Below are 13,316 nucleotides of genomic sequence, written 5' to 3' on the forward strand. Positions count from 1 at the left end.
CCTCTGTCGGAGACGATCTCCACCGGGAAACCATGCAGGCGGAAGATGTACTTAATAAAGAGTTGGGATAATTCCACCGCAGAGGGTAACTTCTTCAAAGGGATGAAATGGGCCATTTTGCTGAAGCGGTCAATGACAACCCAGATCACAGTATTCCCACCGGAGGGAGGAAGTTCGACAATAAAGTCCATAGAGAGGTGCGTCCACGGACGAGAGGGAACCGGCAAAGGCTGTAACAACCCGCTGGGGCGGGAATGGCTAGGCTTAGAAGTGGCGCAGACATTACAAGCAGCCACAAAGTCCTTTACATCCTTGCGGATATCAGGCCACCAGACTAGGCGCCTCAAGAGTTCAAGGGTCTTGGCCGGACCAGGATGTCCAGCTTGCCTGGAGCAGTGGGTTTGTTGCAGGATGGCCAGGCGAAGTTCTGGAGGGACGAAGGCCATGCCAATCGGAGTATCTTGAGGAGCCGAGGACTGCCCAGCAAGAATCTGGTCGGCAAATTGGGGATACAGAGAGGCAATGATCTTGACTGGTGGAATGATTGGTTCCCGCCTCTCAGGGTCACGGTCCACCGGAGTGAAGCTACGAGACAAGGCGTCGGCCTTCAGATTCTTGGAACCTGGGCGATAAGTCAAAACAAAGTTAAATCGGGAAAAGAAAAGGGCCCACCTGGCTTGTCTGGGATTTAGCCTCTTGAGGGACTGTATAAACTCCAGATTCTTGTGATCTGTGAAAATCTGGACAGGAATTTCAGAGCCCTCCAGGAGGTGGCGCCATTCTTCAAGGGCAAGCTTGACTGCCAAGAGTTCTCGATTTCCGACATCATAGTTCTGCTCTGCGGATGAGAACTTCTTGGAGAAAAACACACAGGGGTGCAATTTTCCACCAGTGGAATGTCTCTGAGACAGGATAGCTCCGGCTCCGACTTCAGAAGCATCAACTTCGATGCAGAAGGGTAGTGCAGGATTGGGATGTCGGAGAACAGGAGCGGTCGTGAAGGCCTCTTTCAAGGACTGAAAGGCTTCTATGGCAGACGGAGGCCACAGGCTGGGTTTACCCCCTTTCCGGATGAGGGCCAGGATAGGTGCAATGCGGGAAGAGAACCCCCGGATGAACTGTCGATAATAATTAGCAAATCAGATGAATCTCTGGATTGCCTTGGTACTCAGTGGGAGAGGCCACTCCTGGATGGCCGACACTTTCACGGGGTCCATCTCAAATCCCTCTGGAGAGATAATGTATCCTAGGAAGGGGATCTTGGATACCTCGAAGACACACTTCTCCAACTTGGCGAAGAGAGAGTTCTTCCTCAGACGAGAGAGTACCTCCTTCACCTGGGAGCGATGACTTTCAAGGTCCTTGGAAAAGATCAGGATGTCGTCCAAGTATACGACTACGAACCTTCCTAGGAGATCTCGGAAAACATCATTAACAAACTCCTGGAAGACGGCAGGGGCATTGCATAGGCCGAAGGGCATAACAAGATATTCATAGTGCCCATCCCGAGTGTTGAATGCCGTCTTCCATTCGTCACCCTCCCGGATGCGAATGAGGTTGTAGGCCCCCCGGAGATCCAACTTGGAGAAAATCTTTGCCCCTTTCAGCTGGTCAAAGAGCTCGGCAATCAGGGGCAGAGGGTACCTGTTTTTCACGGTGATCTTATTCAGACCCCGATAGTCTATACAAGGCCGAAGGCCTCCGTCCTTCTTCTCCACGAAGAAGAACCCAGCCCCTGCAGGAGAGGTAGAAGGGCGGATAAACCCCCGCTGGAGATTTTCTTGGATGTACTCCTTCATAGCGGTAGTCTCTGCAGGAGAGAGAGGGTAGGTGCGCCCTCTGGGGGGCATAGCTCCTGGCAGGAGTTCAATCGGACAGTCGTAGGAGCGATGTGGGGGAAGGAACTCTGCAGACTTTTTACAAAACACATCGGAAAATCCCTTGTAAGTGGAGGGCAAAGTCTTTAGTTCCGCAGTGGAGACATTCACCTTCTCGAGGGGTTTTGGCGGAAGGCAATGTTGCAGGCAAAATAAACTCCAACGAGAGATCTGCCCAGTGGACCAGTCTATGGTGGGGTTATGCAGACGTAACCACGGAAGACCCAATATTACTGGAGTAGAAGGGCAGGGAATGATGAAGAAAGAAAGTTTTTCTTGATGCAGCGCCCCAACTTGTACAGATAGTTCCGCCGTGAACATTGTGACGAATTCAAACTCCAGGGGTTTGTCATCTATGGCGGTAATCCGCAGGGGTGAAGACAATGGAAGCAGGGGAATCTTCATGCGTTCGGCAAAGAAGGCGTCCATGAAATTGCCATCCGCTCCGGAGTCGAGGAAGGCCCTTTCGAAGATAGACTTACTTTCCAGGTGAATCTGCAAAGGAAGGAGAAGTCTGCGTGAATTTTCTTGATACTTCTCCTGAGGCCCTCGAGTGATGCCCCCTACATGAGAAACCTGAGACATACCTCGGGGTACAAAACTCTTGGCTTTGGCAGGACAGGCGTTGGCAAAATGGGAATGCCCACCACAGTACAAACAGAGACCTGCCATACGTCTTCGGAGTCTTTCCTGCTCGGAGAGGCGAGCCTTTCCTACTTGCATAGGTTCCTCCAGGGGAGACGTGGACACATGAGTCACAGGGACAACGGGTGCTTGCAGAATCGGCCTTTGAAAGCGAGGGGCCAACATGGGAGAAAATCGTCTGCTGCGCTCTCTCTCCACCTGGTGTTCTCTGAGACGGGTGTCCACCTTAATAGATAGAGCGATCAGTCCTTCCAGGGTGTCAGGAGTCTCTCTGGAGACGAGATCATCTTTGATGCGGATGGATAGGCCTTGGTAGTATACGGCCTTGTAAGCGTCATCACACCAGGAAGTCTCCGCCATCAGTGTTCGGAAGTCTGTAGCGTACTCATTGACACTGCGGCTTCCCTGCCGGAGCTGCAAGAGACGGGCAGGGGCGTTCGTAACCCGACCTGGAGCATCAAAGACTATGCGAAAAGCTTGGAGAAAGTCTTTAACATCATAAGTCACCGGGGAATTCTTCTCCCAAAGAGACGTTGCCCACTCCAGTGGCTTGCCTTCCAATCGAGACATCACATACCCCACCTTGGAACGCTCACTTGGGAACTGTGTGGGTTGGAACTCAAATTGAATTTTGCATTGTGTGGCAAATCCCCTGCAGGCTTGTGGGTCCCCACTGAAGCGAAGGGGAGGTGGAATACGAGGCTCACCTGTCGGGTAGCTTGCGTTCGTAGAGGCTGCCGCCATGGGGGGATTTCCAGTAGGTGGAGCAGCGGAGGGCGCAGAAGGCACTCGAGCAAGCAGGACATCGAGTGCTTGCCCAATGCGAACCTGCTGGTTTTCGTAGTCCTCCATGCAGGATGCCAGTCCGCGGAGCGCTCGTCCGACATCAGGTGTGGCTTCCTCAGAAGGATCCATGGCCCGAAAATAATGTCAGGGAGCCGGGAGCCCCCTCTGGGAAGTAGTCCGGATCTAGGAGGAAGCCCCTCAGGAGGGATCAGGGTCGTGGTATCCAGGGATAAGGCAAGAGGTCACAACAAGGAATCAGGCAGATATAAGCAGGGGAAACAGCAAGGGAACCCAGGAATCTCTCAGGGAACAGGATCCTATTTTCGGGCGCCATCTTGGCGCCTCAGGCGTCCTTTTATCTTTGAATTTGGCGCCCTTGCGCCAGCGTCGGCGCGCCTGCGACCGTCGCGCCGTGCTGGCGTCACAACGCCGACGTCGGAACCCACGTGGGTTCCCTGGGCGCCGCCATCTTGGATTCTTCGCCGCCGGGAGCGGACGCGACTCCTCGCGCTCCCGGCGGTCTTGACACCGACAATGCGACAGCAGTAGCCTACCTCAACAAGCAAGGGGGAACCCGCAGCAACAGAGCAATGAGAGAGGTAGCTCAGATACTCACCTGGACAGAACTTCATGTTCCAGGCATTTCTGCAGTTTTCATTCCAGGAATACTAAACTGGGAGGCGGATTACCACAGCGGATACATCAAGGGGAGTGGTCTCTCCACCCGGACGTCTTCAAGCAGTTGGTAACCAGATGGGGAAGACCAGGCATAGACATGCTTGCGTCAAAACACGTACTGTGACAGTTCGCAGGACCCAAGAGCAGCTTACGTGGACGCCCTAGTCATACCATGGACTTTCAAAAGGGTCAATGCCTTCCCCCCACTAGCACTTCTTCCAAGAGTGATATGCAAGATATGTCAGGAAGGGACAGAGACCATCCTAATTGCCCCAGATTGGCCACGGAGACCTTGGTACTCTGAACGCATCACCATGGCGGCTACCTCTTCGACCAGATTTGCTCACTCAGGGGCCAATCAAACACGACAACCTGCAAAGGTTACATTTGACGGCTTGGCTGTTGAAACCTAGTTGTGGCGCTCCAAAGGGTTTTCAAAAGAGGCCACTAACATACTGTTGAAGGTCAGAAAACAGTCCACATATAGAGTCTATCATAGAACTTGGAAAGCATTCATAGACTGGTGTGAGTCTAGGCAGTTTGAGCAATTGTACAACATAGGTACGGAGCACACAGTGGCCAGACGAATTAAAACTTAAAGGTTTATTGAAAATCCATTAAAATCAACATGTGATATGGGTATAGCATAACCCCCAACGCTTAACACGTTTCGTGGCAACTTGCCACTTCCTCAGAAATCTGATTTGAATGGATTTTCAATAAGCCTTTAAGTTTTAATCCGTCTGGCCACTGTGTGCTCCGTACCTATGTTGTACAATTGCATGAAGCCTGTCTGGAGTCGGGGACGTGATACACGTTGATGCACCAGGGTTGCCGGACCCACGGGTTAGGAGCGGGTGAGTGCTGGCGCTTTTATTTCTGTAGGCAGTTTGAGTGGCAGCAAGCGACAGTTCAAACAATTGTTGAATTTCTTACACAAGGGCTCCTTTTAGGTCTTTCTCTACCCTCAAAGGCCAGATTTCAGCCCTTTCTCTGCTCCTACAACATCAGTGGGCAAGGGAGCCAGATCTCATACAGTTCATGCAGGGGGTGAGTAAAGTCAGGCCTCCCTACAATGATCCAACACCTCCCTGGGATCTTACACTAGTCCTCAATGTCCTACAAGGACCCCTATTTGAGCCTTTAGCTTCCTGTGCACTTAAGTTTCTTACCTGGAAAATTACTTTTCTCTTGGCCATTACCTCAGCCAAACGAGTTTCAGACATGGCGGCTTTATCTCGTAAAGAACCTTGGCTTATACTACACCAAGATAGGGCAGTGTTTAGGACTATTCCATCCTTCCAGCCCAAGGTGGTTTCTGCTTTCCACATAAATGAGGAAATCAATCTACCTTCCTTTTGTCCTAGGCCAGCTAATACCAAAGAAAATGCACTACATAAACTGGACGTAGTGCGAGCAATTCGATACTACCTAGACAGATCCAAAGATTATAGGAAATCAGATGCCTTTTTAGTTACTTATGGTCAGAACAAAGGGTCGCCTGCTTCACGAACAATTGCCAGATGGCTGGTTGAAACTATTAACTGTGCTTATGACCTTAGTCACAAATCTAGACCCTTCAAGGTCCGAGCTCACTCTACCAGAGTATTAGGTGCTTCCTGGGCATGGTATAATCTAGCCACTCCAGAATAAATCTGTATACCACTTGGGCTTCTTTGTCTACATTTGCAAAATTTTATAGACTAAATGTGTTTCATTCAGCTCCTGCCGCCTTTGGTAGAAAAGTACTTCAGGCAGCAGTGAGGAAACAGTAAATTGAACCCAGCCCTAAAAAAGATGGGACAGCTTTGGGATGTCCCCATGCACTGACAGGAAGGGCCATTCTAGAGAAATTGGATTTTCGATTTACCGAAAAATCTTTTTCTAGACGGCCTGGACTGTCAGTGCAGTAAGCCCCACCCTTTCTATTACAGTTTAAATTATAGTTACAAGGTTGACAAGTTAACACTGTTGTTGTTATGAATCTCTTCTCGCTCTTTCTCTGCTATCCTTTCCTATTCTCCTAATTGAGCTGACAGACTAAACTGAGGGGAATCAGGAGGAGCAAGAGCTCATATGAAGAGGGCGGAGTCGAGATTCTAATTTTTGGTTCTATCCTGCCTCCGGAGGTGGATACTTAACCCCATGGTTGCTGCACTGACAGTCCAGGCCGTCTACAAAAAGATTTTCCCGTAAATCGAAAATCCATCTTTCAATTCCAAACATCCTGGAATTCCTTCAAGAAGGCATATCCATGGGAATGTCACTAGGTTTGCTCAAATCACAAATTTCAGCGTTATCAGTACTTTTTCAGAAACGGCTAGCTCTTCTGCCTGATGTCAAGACCTTCATGCAGGGAGTAGCCCACCTGGCCCCTCCTGTACGAACCCCGGCCCCACTCTGAGACCTTTCCCTGGTCTTGCGTGCACTACAAAACCCACCCTTTGAACCGCTAGGGTCAGTGGGGCAAATTCACTAAAGGACAAAGCGCCTAAGGCTAGCGTTAATACGCTAGCGTATCGCATTTTCGTTAATTCACCGATTCACTAACGGATGCTGGAGTAAATTCGCTAGTGTTACTTCGCACCCTTACGCCTGGCGAATTTGCACAACGGACGTAACTACGGAAATTCACTGACGCTCGCATTTTTCAGAACGCTACCTTTTACGCCAGACTTCCTTCGCCACCTCAGACCAGGCGAAGTGCAATAGAGTAGATAGGGATTGCTTCAAAAAAGGTTAAAAATTTTTGTAAGTCCCAAAAAACGCTTTGTTTTTTTGTTTTTTTTATGGGTAATAGGCTGAAAAAGACCACATTTTTTTTTGGCGGTACCCTCCTTCCCCCCTACATTTCCTAACTCATGCGACCTTAACTATACAGTGGGCACATGTGTAGGGCAAAATAAAAATCTTATTTGCTGTTTTGAAGGTTTCCCAGGCTTGTGTAGTGATACTACATATACCTCCATATTTTGCGCCGTATGCAAATTAAGCATCGCTAGCGTAACTTCGCTTTGCTTGGCGAATTAACGCTAGCGCAACTTCACAACCTTACGCTTCCCCTGAGCGCAACTTCGGATTTTAGTGAATTTACGTAGCGCTGGTGAAAATACGCCTGGCGAAGTGCGGTGATCACCATTCCAACCTTCTGCCTCTCATCGGCAAATCCTAAGGAGGCGGCACTGCATACCTTGGATCCCGTCCGGGCTCTAAAGTGCTATCTACACAGAGTTCAGGATATCTGGAAGACAGACTCTCTTTTAATTCTATCTTCTGGACCTCATCAGGGTTCTCCAGCCACCAAGGCTACCATTTCCCGTTGGATAAAACAAGCGATTCAACGATCATACATCGCACAGGTTTGAACGCCTCCAGCCAGACTCACAGCTTACTCCACCAGGGGGATGAGTACATTCTGGGCATTCAAAACCAAGCCACAGCAGAACACCTGTGCAAGTCCAAATTCTACCATTTCGATACCTTTGCGGCTTCTGACACTCACTTTGGTAGAAAAGTGCTTCAAGTGGCTACTTAGGCTCATCTCCCACTCGGAGTTATAGGGGACAGCTTTGGTAAGTCCCCACTGTCCCTGTGTCCCCCAAGCAGACCTGGAGAAAAGGAGATTTTGTGTACTCACTGTTAGATCTCTTTCTCTTCAGTCGCTTGGGGGACACAGGGCTTCCCTCCCTGGATTGAGGCTCTCTCTTTTCCTGTCAGACATTACGGGTACCTATTTTTCCAATTACCTTTCAGATATACATCGCTTTCGCATTATGGTTCACGTTATGTTAATTCCTGTTGACGTTGTTACAAACTGAGTTAAGCTCCGCCTGCTGGGGGTATAGCCAGTGGAGGCGGAGTCAGTTTTTTCTTAGTTGTGTCCTGACTCCTAGTGGTACTAGCTATACCCCACTGTCCCTGTGTCCCTCAAGCGACTGAAGAGAAAGAGATTTAACGGTGAGTACACAAAATCTCCTTTTCTCATAAATTAATATTTAAGTGGAACAGAATGCTAACAATGTTTTTATGGATATAGATCCTAATGGGACAAATTCACTTAAAATAGACCTCGCATTAGTAGAGTATGGACACTCTTGGCTTAATCCAACTATATCAGAGTCTGTAAATTGAAGACTAACACTGTCACATGACCTATGTGAATTTACATTCCAAACAGAATCAGTGCCGTCAATAAAGGGACCAATGCAACTGACCATTAACTGAGTATCAGCATCAAAAATATATTTCTAAATGAAAGTAGATGCAATTTGCAGATACAGACTAAGATTATGTTAGAAACACAGACATATTAGTGGCACTAATAAAATTGCCCCTGTGTAGAAGAGTTAGAGGTGGAAACAGGGCTGTTGCCACAGAATCTTGAGAAGAGACAAGGAGCCGGTCCATTGATGAGTCACTCAAACAGGGCGCTCGTTGCCCCTAGACAGGTGCCTTTGCTGCTTACCCCTATTTCATGCCCTGATGGGGCCAGGTTGTAACATTGTATTCTCTGCTTATTATCAGATTGTGATGGACGAATGGGAAGATAAAAGAAGAAAAAGGAGAAGTGAAATCAAAACACTATTAATCCATAAACACTCACTTCAAAGCAAACTAGTTCAGTGTGGCGCCTATGTAGTATGATTGGCAAAACTGCCTTAAGTAAAACTTAACTTTTAATAAATAAGGCTAAAAAGAGAAGAGCGCCCACGAAAAGACAAACCCACTGCTAATAGCCCATAAGGCCGCAGTGCAGGAACAATGTCCCTAAAAAACATACAATTAAAAACCAGCAAATGGTGGAAACGGTGGTATCTTGGTCAGCCCAAGAAAATACTTAGACGGTAGTAGTATAAACCATTGGTTAGAGTGCAAACACTACCCGCTCCCACCCTTCCATTTGTGCCCCAAGTTTGTCAGCAAGAACCTGCCTGTCTACGTAGGGACAAAGTGGGAGCTAGGCTGCCACCGTCCACCTATGCCGCCCAACGCGTTTCGCTGACTACATCAGCTTCCTCAGGGGCATAAGTGGTGGGCGCTCATCTTTGCAAAGTTTAAATAGGCATTCGTGCCGCGTGTTTGCGCCACGTATTCACGCGAAATTACGCTAGACGCGATTTCCGGGTATTGCGCATGACATCATCAACAGAGGTCATGAAGACGTTTTCGCTGGCGTATTTTCGCACAGATATATTGCGCCTGCGCGCCTAACAAGTATGCTGGCGTCTTTTCGCACACTCATATGGCAACTGCGCGCCTAACAAATAAGTGGGCGTTTTTTAATGGGAGGTGCATATTTAATCCCCTATAAGGCCAAAAGAGGGGTACCTAGGTGCAAAGTTAAATTAATTTGAAGAAAAATAACAACAAAAAATCAAAAGAATTACAAACATAAAAAATAGTCACTCAATTGCAGGAATAAAGGGGACACTGCCAGGCAAATATTATTTGAAATACTTAGAGAAAGGGTTTGAAGGTAAAACCCTCATTGAGACCCACAGGGGATCGACTGTTGAGCCAGTAGATCCACTTGGCTTCACATTGTAATAATTTAGTGTCAATATCGCCCACTCTCGTAGTGGGTTGAAAATGTTCAACAGCAAAAAACTTCATGGTGTTGACATTTCCACCATGAAGTTCATTGACATGAATAGCTACAGACGTATTACGTTTATTTCTAACGTCCCCTACATGTTCTAGGATACGTCTTCTAAATTTTTCTTTTTAGCCTTATTTATTAAAAGTTAAGTTTTACTTAAGGCAGTTTTGCCAATCATACTACATAGGCGCCACACTGAACTAGTTTGCTTTGAAGTGAGTGTTTTTGGATTAATAGTGTTTTGATTTCACTTCTCCTTTTTCTTCTTTTGTGTTTAGTAGTTTAATCTACACAAACTTGCAGTGTGGTTGCCTTCGTTACACTGTGTCTACCGCTCCTCATTTCATCTTTTGTACGAATGGGAAGATACAATAATAAGAATGAAAACAATTTAGCTTTCCCTTGGTGGTCACTTACCGGGTATTGATATTGTGCCTTCTTGTAGAATATATAATGGGCGGGCATAGGTGGACGGTGGAGTGCTTAGCTCCCACGCAGTCTGACATAGATAGGCAGGTTAAGCACGGGGGAGTCTGCTTGGAAGGGAGGGAGCGGGCGGTTGTGGTCTCCCTGTATTTGGGAGGGTTAAATTTGTAAAAACAACCAGCGATGTCTCTTAGAGACCCCACTGATCCATCTTTTGCTAAATATTTTTTCAAAAATGTCAGATTTCAAAATTGAATATAAAAAAATCTGTTTGCTCTTTTGAGAAATGGATTTCAGTGCAGAATTCTGCTGGAGTAGCACTATTAACTGATGCATTTTGAAAAAAACATGTTTTCCCGATGACAGGATCCCTTTAAGCTCAATTATTCTATTTTGAGAATATATAATTACTTTATTTGTAAGGGATACATATGCAGTCACACAAACACATACAAATACACACGCACATACACATCAACGTGCATCCCTTTTTGTCTTACTAACTGCCAGACCCCTCTTGGTTCCACAGATTGAGAGGATACAGAACAAACACCTCTGGTTAAATTATCAAATAAAAAAGCAGAGCATTGACGCTAAAAACCAATCAACAAGCAACGAGATGCAACTGTTCCACGGCTCAGACCCCAACACAATAAAGAACGTCAATCAAAATGGTTTCAACCGAAGCTATGCCGGGAGGAACGGTAAGGGAAAACTGCTAGGGACTGGGCTCTGGGAATAAGATGCAGGGATGTGATAGGAACATCATTGTGTGAATGGAATCTGTAGGGTGTGTGTGCATGAGCACCTTGGGCTCCTATCTGCCCAGGGAACTTTTGGCATGAAGTTTGTATGTTCCACTTGTTTGAAGGGGGTCATTCGGTTCCATCCTGACCAATATAAAGTGAATACAGACCAATAATCTATCATTTGCTAATGATCATTTGTTTGTGTTTCCTCTCCTGTGCAGCTGCTTATTATGGAAATGGAACATATTTTGCTGTGAATGCCAATTACTCTGCACAAGACACATACTCCCGGCCAGACCCAAATGGACATAAACACATGTACCTGGCGCGGGTCCTCACGGGCATCTCTTGTGTTGGCCAACAGGGGATGGTCGCACCTCCTGCCAAGAACCCATCAAACCCAACGGATCTTTATGACAGCGTAACGGATAGAACAAGCTCTCCTGTAATGTTTGTTATATTCAATGATATTCAGGCCTATCCCGAGTATCTTATTACCTTTTCAAGATGATTTGCTGCTTAGTTAGGGCCTTAGGCAAGAAATGGACATCCTGTGGCCTCAGGATCTTGACCTGGCCTGATTCCCTGGTTTTAGCTCAGCAAGATTCTGAGAGCCACATATTATATATCAGGAAATAGCTATATTTAATTTTTATTTGATCCTTCAGCCTCCAATAAAACAGATGAATGATTATTAGGGAAAGGCTGTGTTCTATATTTGAATTATTTCCCTAACAAAGCAAATGCTGCAAAGCTGCTTGCAGTACTTACCTGCTTCCAGGCCCTGTCGGCCTCCTTTGCTTCCTGAGCAAATCTCTACCTTCTAGAAAGGCTGTCTGTTATTAATGTCAGCAGTTTGGTGGAACATGGCTACTGTTTAAGGAAGGCAGTATTGCTAGCAGTAGTAACAGTATGGCTTGGTCTATAATAAATGCAAAATATTTGTGTCCAGGAGTCATTATTAATGTCTGATCTGAACCCTGTTGTCTGTCTGAACTCCAAGAATCCTATCTATTCCTGTCTTTGCTTATGAACAATCGGGCCAGAATTTAACAGATGAAAGATGCCCATTTTATTAGGCCCCCTCACATGCCAGCATACCAAATGGGGTCCCAGCTTCTCCTCCTGCAACTTTGCATCAGTTTCCTTACAGCAGAGACCAACTCCTGTTGTGTTGGTGCTGGAGATCTCATATGGCTGCAGAACTAACCAGAATCTCTTGAAAAAACAACCTTTTGTTTATTCAGAGTTCTGCACCATAGAGCAGTCAGTAAGTACAGTGCCCGGTTGTGGCCATATAACCCTCCCCCCCCTTTCCTTCCAGGAAACTCTGAGTCAGACATTGTTTGTTCTCTTACAGGAAACTGAAAGCAAATGTAACAGCTGGAGCTTTTCTGCTTCTTCAATGCCAACTAGGTGCAGAGGCACTAAAAGCAATTAAAAGTTAACTACATGCAGTCCAGTTGCATCTCAGTGCAGTCTGTGTGTAGTCTTGATGCCATAAAGTGCAGCTAATGCAAGATCATTCCTGGATTCAGGCCTCAAGTGTATTGTCACCCTATCATTGCTGGGCCACTAAACTACAGAATCATTCTAAGTATGAGTATGTGTTTCATTTCTAAACACTCCGGCCCACCATGCCTTGGAAAGTTACAGCTAACAGTAAATTAAAGTATTTAAATGGCACTCTTCGTTTTCTGGCATAACCTAATCTTTAAAATATCTGAAAGGCAAGTCATTTTTTTTTTTTTGCCACAGAGCAACAAAACTAAAATATAAAATGGAGGTTCTACTGGTGTTGTTATACAGGTATTATATCTACTATCCAGAATGCTTGGGACCTGGGGTTTTCTGGAATAGTGAGGAATAAGTATTAGATATTAAAGTAATTTTTATATTTATGCTACTCAGTTCCCATTAGGTTCTGCCTTTTTGTTTCTTGATCAAGCAAATGTAGAATTGTTTTTTTAAAAGAGATTTTATGGGGAACAACATTCCTGCATTTCAGGGCTCTATGGGTAATGGATTTCTGGATAACAGATCTTATACCAACATGTATTCCATATATATATTGGCGGAATACATTCTGGATCAGGATTTGAGCTCAGCCAAGTATTTACACCACTGGAGCACCAGTCCGGACTTCCCCATATGGAATGTGGGAGTTGAGGGGCATAAGCCCTGCACTAGCTATGGGAGACAATTAACTATTCACACCACGTGTATAATTAAATGTCTGATATGTGTAGCCTGAAACATTATGTGCTGCATGTGCTTAATCATATGAGTGCAAAGTCTGGGACTTACTCTACGTTAATCCACCGCCCCAGGGTTAGAGCAGGCATAGAACTGCTAACAAGTCATTGCTGTACTTATTTAATATGGACTTTGCCAATGCTGCATCCAAGTTTGGTTATTAAATAAAATGAAGGGCGGTGAGTGTCTTTAATGTGTATTTGTGGGTGCAGGTTAGAATCAAAGCAGAATACCACAGTGACTTGGGGAGCTGCTAATAAAGTATTTACACTTAATATTATATATTAATATTATATATAT

General features: G+C 46.1%; 1 protein-coding gene across 3 annotated transcripts in view; it reads left to right on the forward strand.

The window, feature by feature from the left end:
• Positions 1–11,707, forward strand: part of LOC108701243 (protein mono-ADP-ribosyltransferase PARP14) — a 39,336-nt gene extending 27,629 nt beyond the window's left edge. For all 3 annotated transcript variants that reach the window (XM_018235602.2, XM_018235603.2, XM_041577439.1), the window contains exons 16-17: positions 10,541–10,715; positions 10,982–11,707. In XM_018235602.2, the coding sequence (XP_018091091.1) occupies positions 10,541–10,715; positions 10,982–11,271 (465 nt within the window). In that variant the 3' untranslated portion in view covers positions 11,272–11,707. The remainder of the gene's footprint in view (positions 1–10,540; positions 10,716–10,981) is intronic.
• The last annotated feature ends 1,609 nt before the right edge of the window (positions 11,708–13,316 follow it).

Source organism: Xenopus laevis, chromosome 9_10L, assembly GCF_017654675.1.
Source record: "Xenopus laevis strain J_2021 chromosome 9_10L, Xenopus_laevis_v10.1, whole genome shotgun sequence".
Classification (NCBI taxonomy): Eukaryota; Metazoa; Chordata; class Amphibia; order Anura; family Pipidae; genus Xenopus; species Xenopus laevis.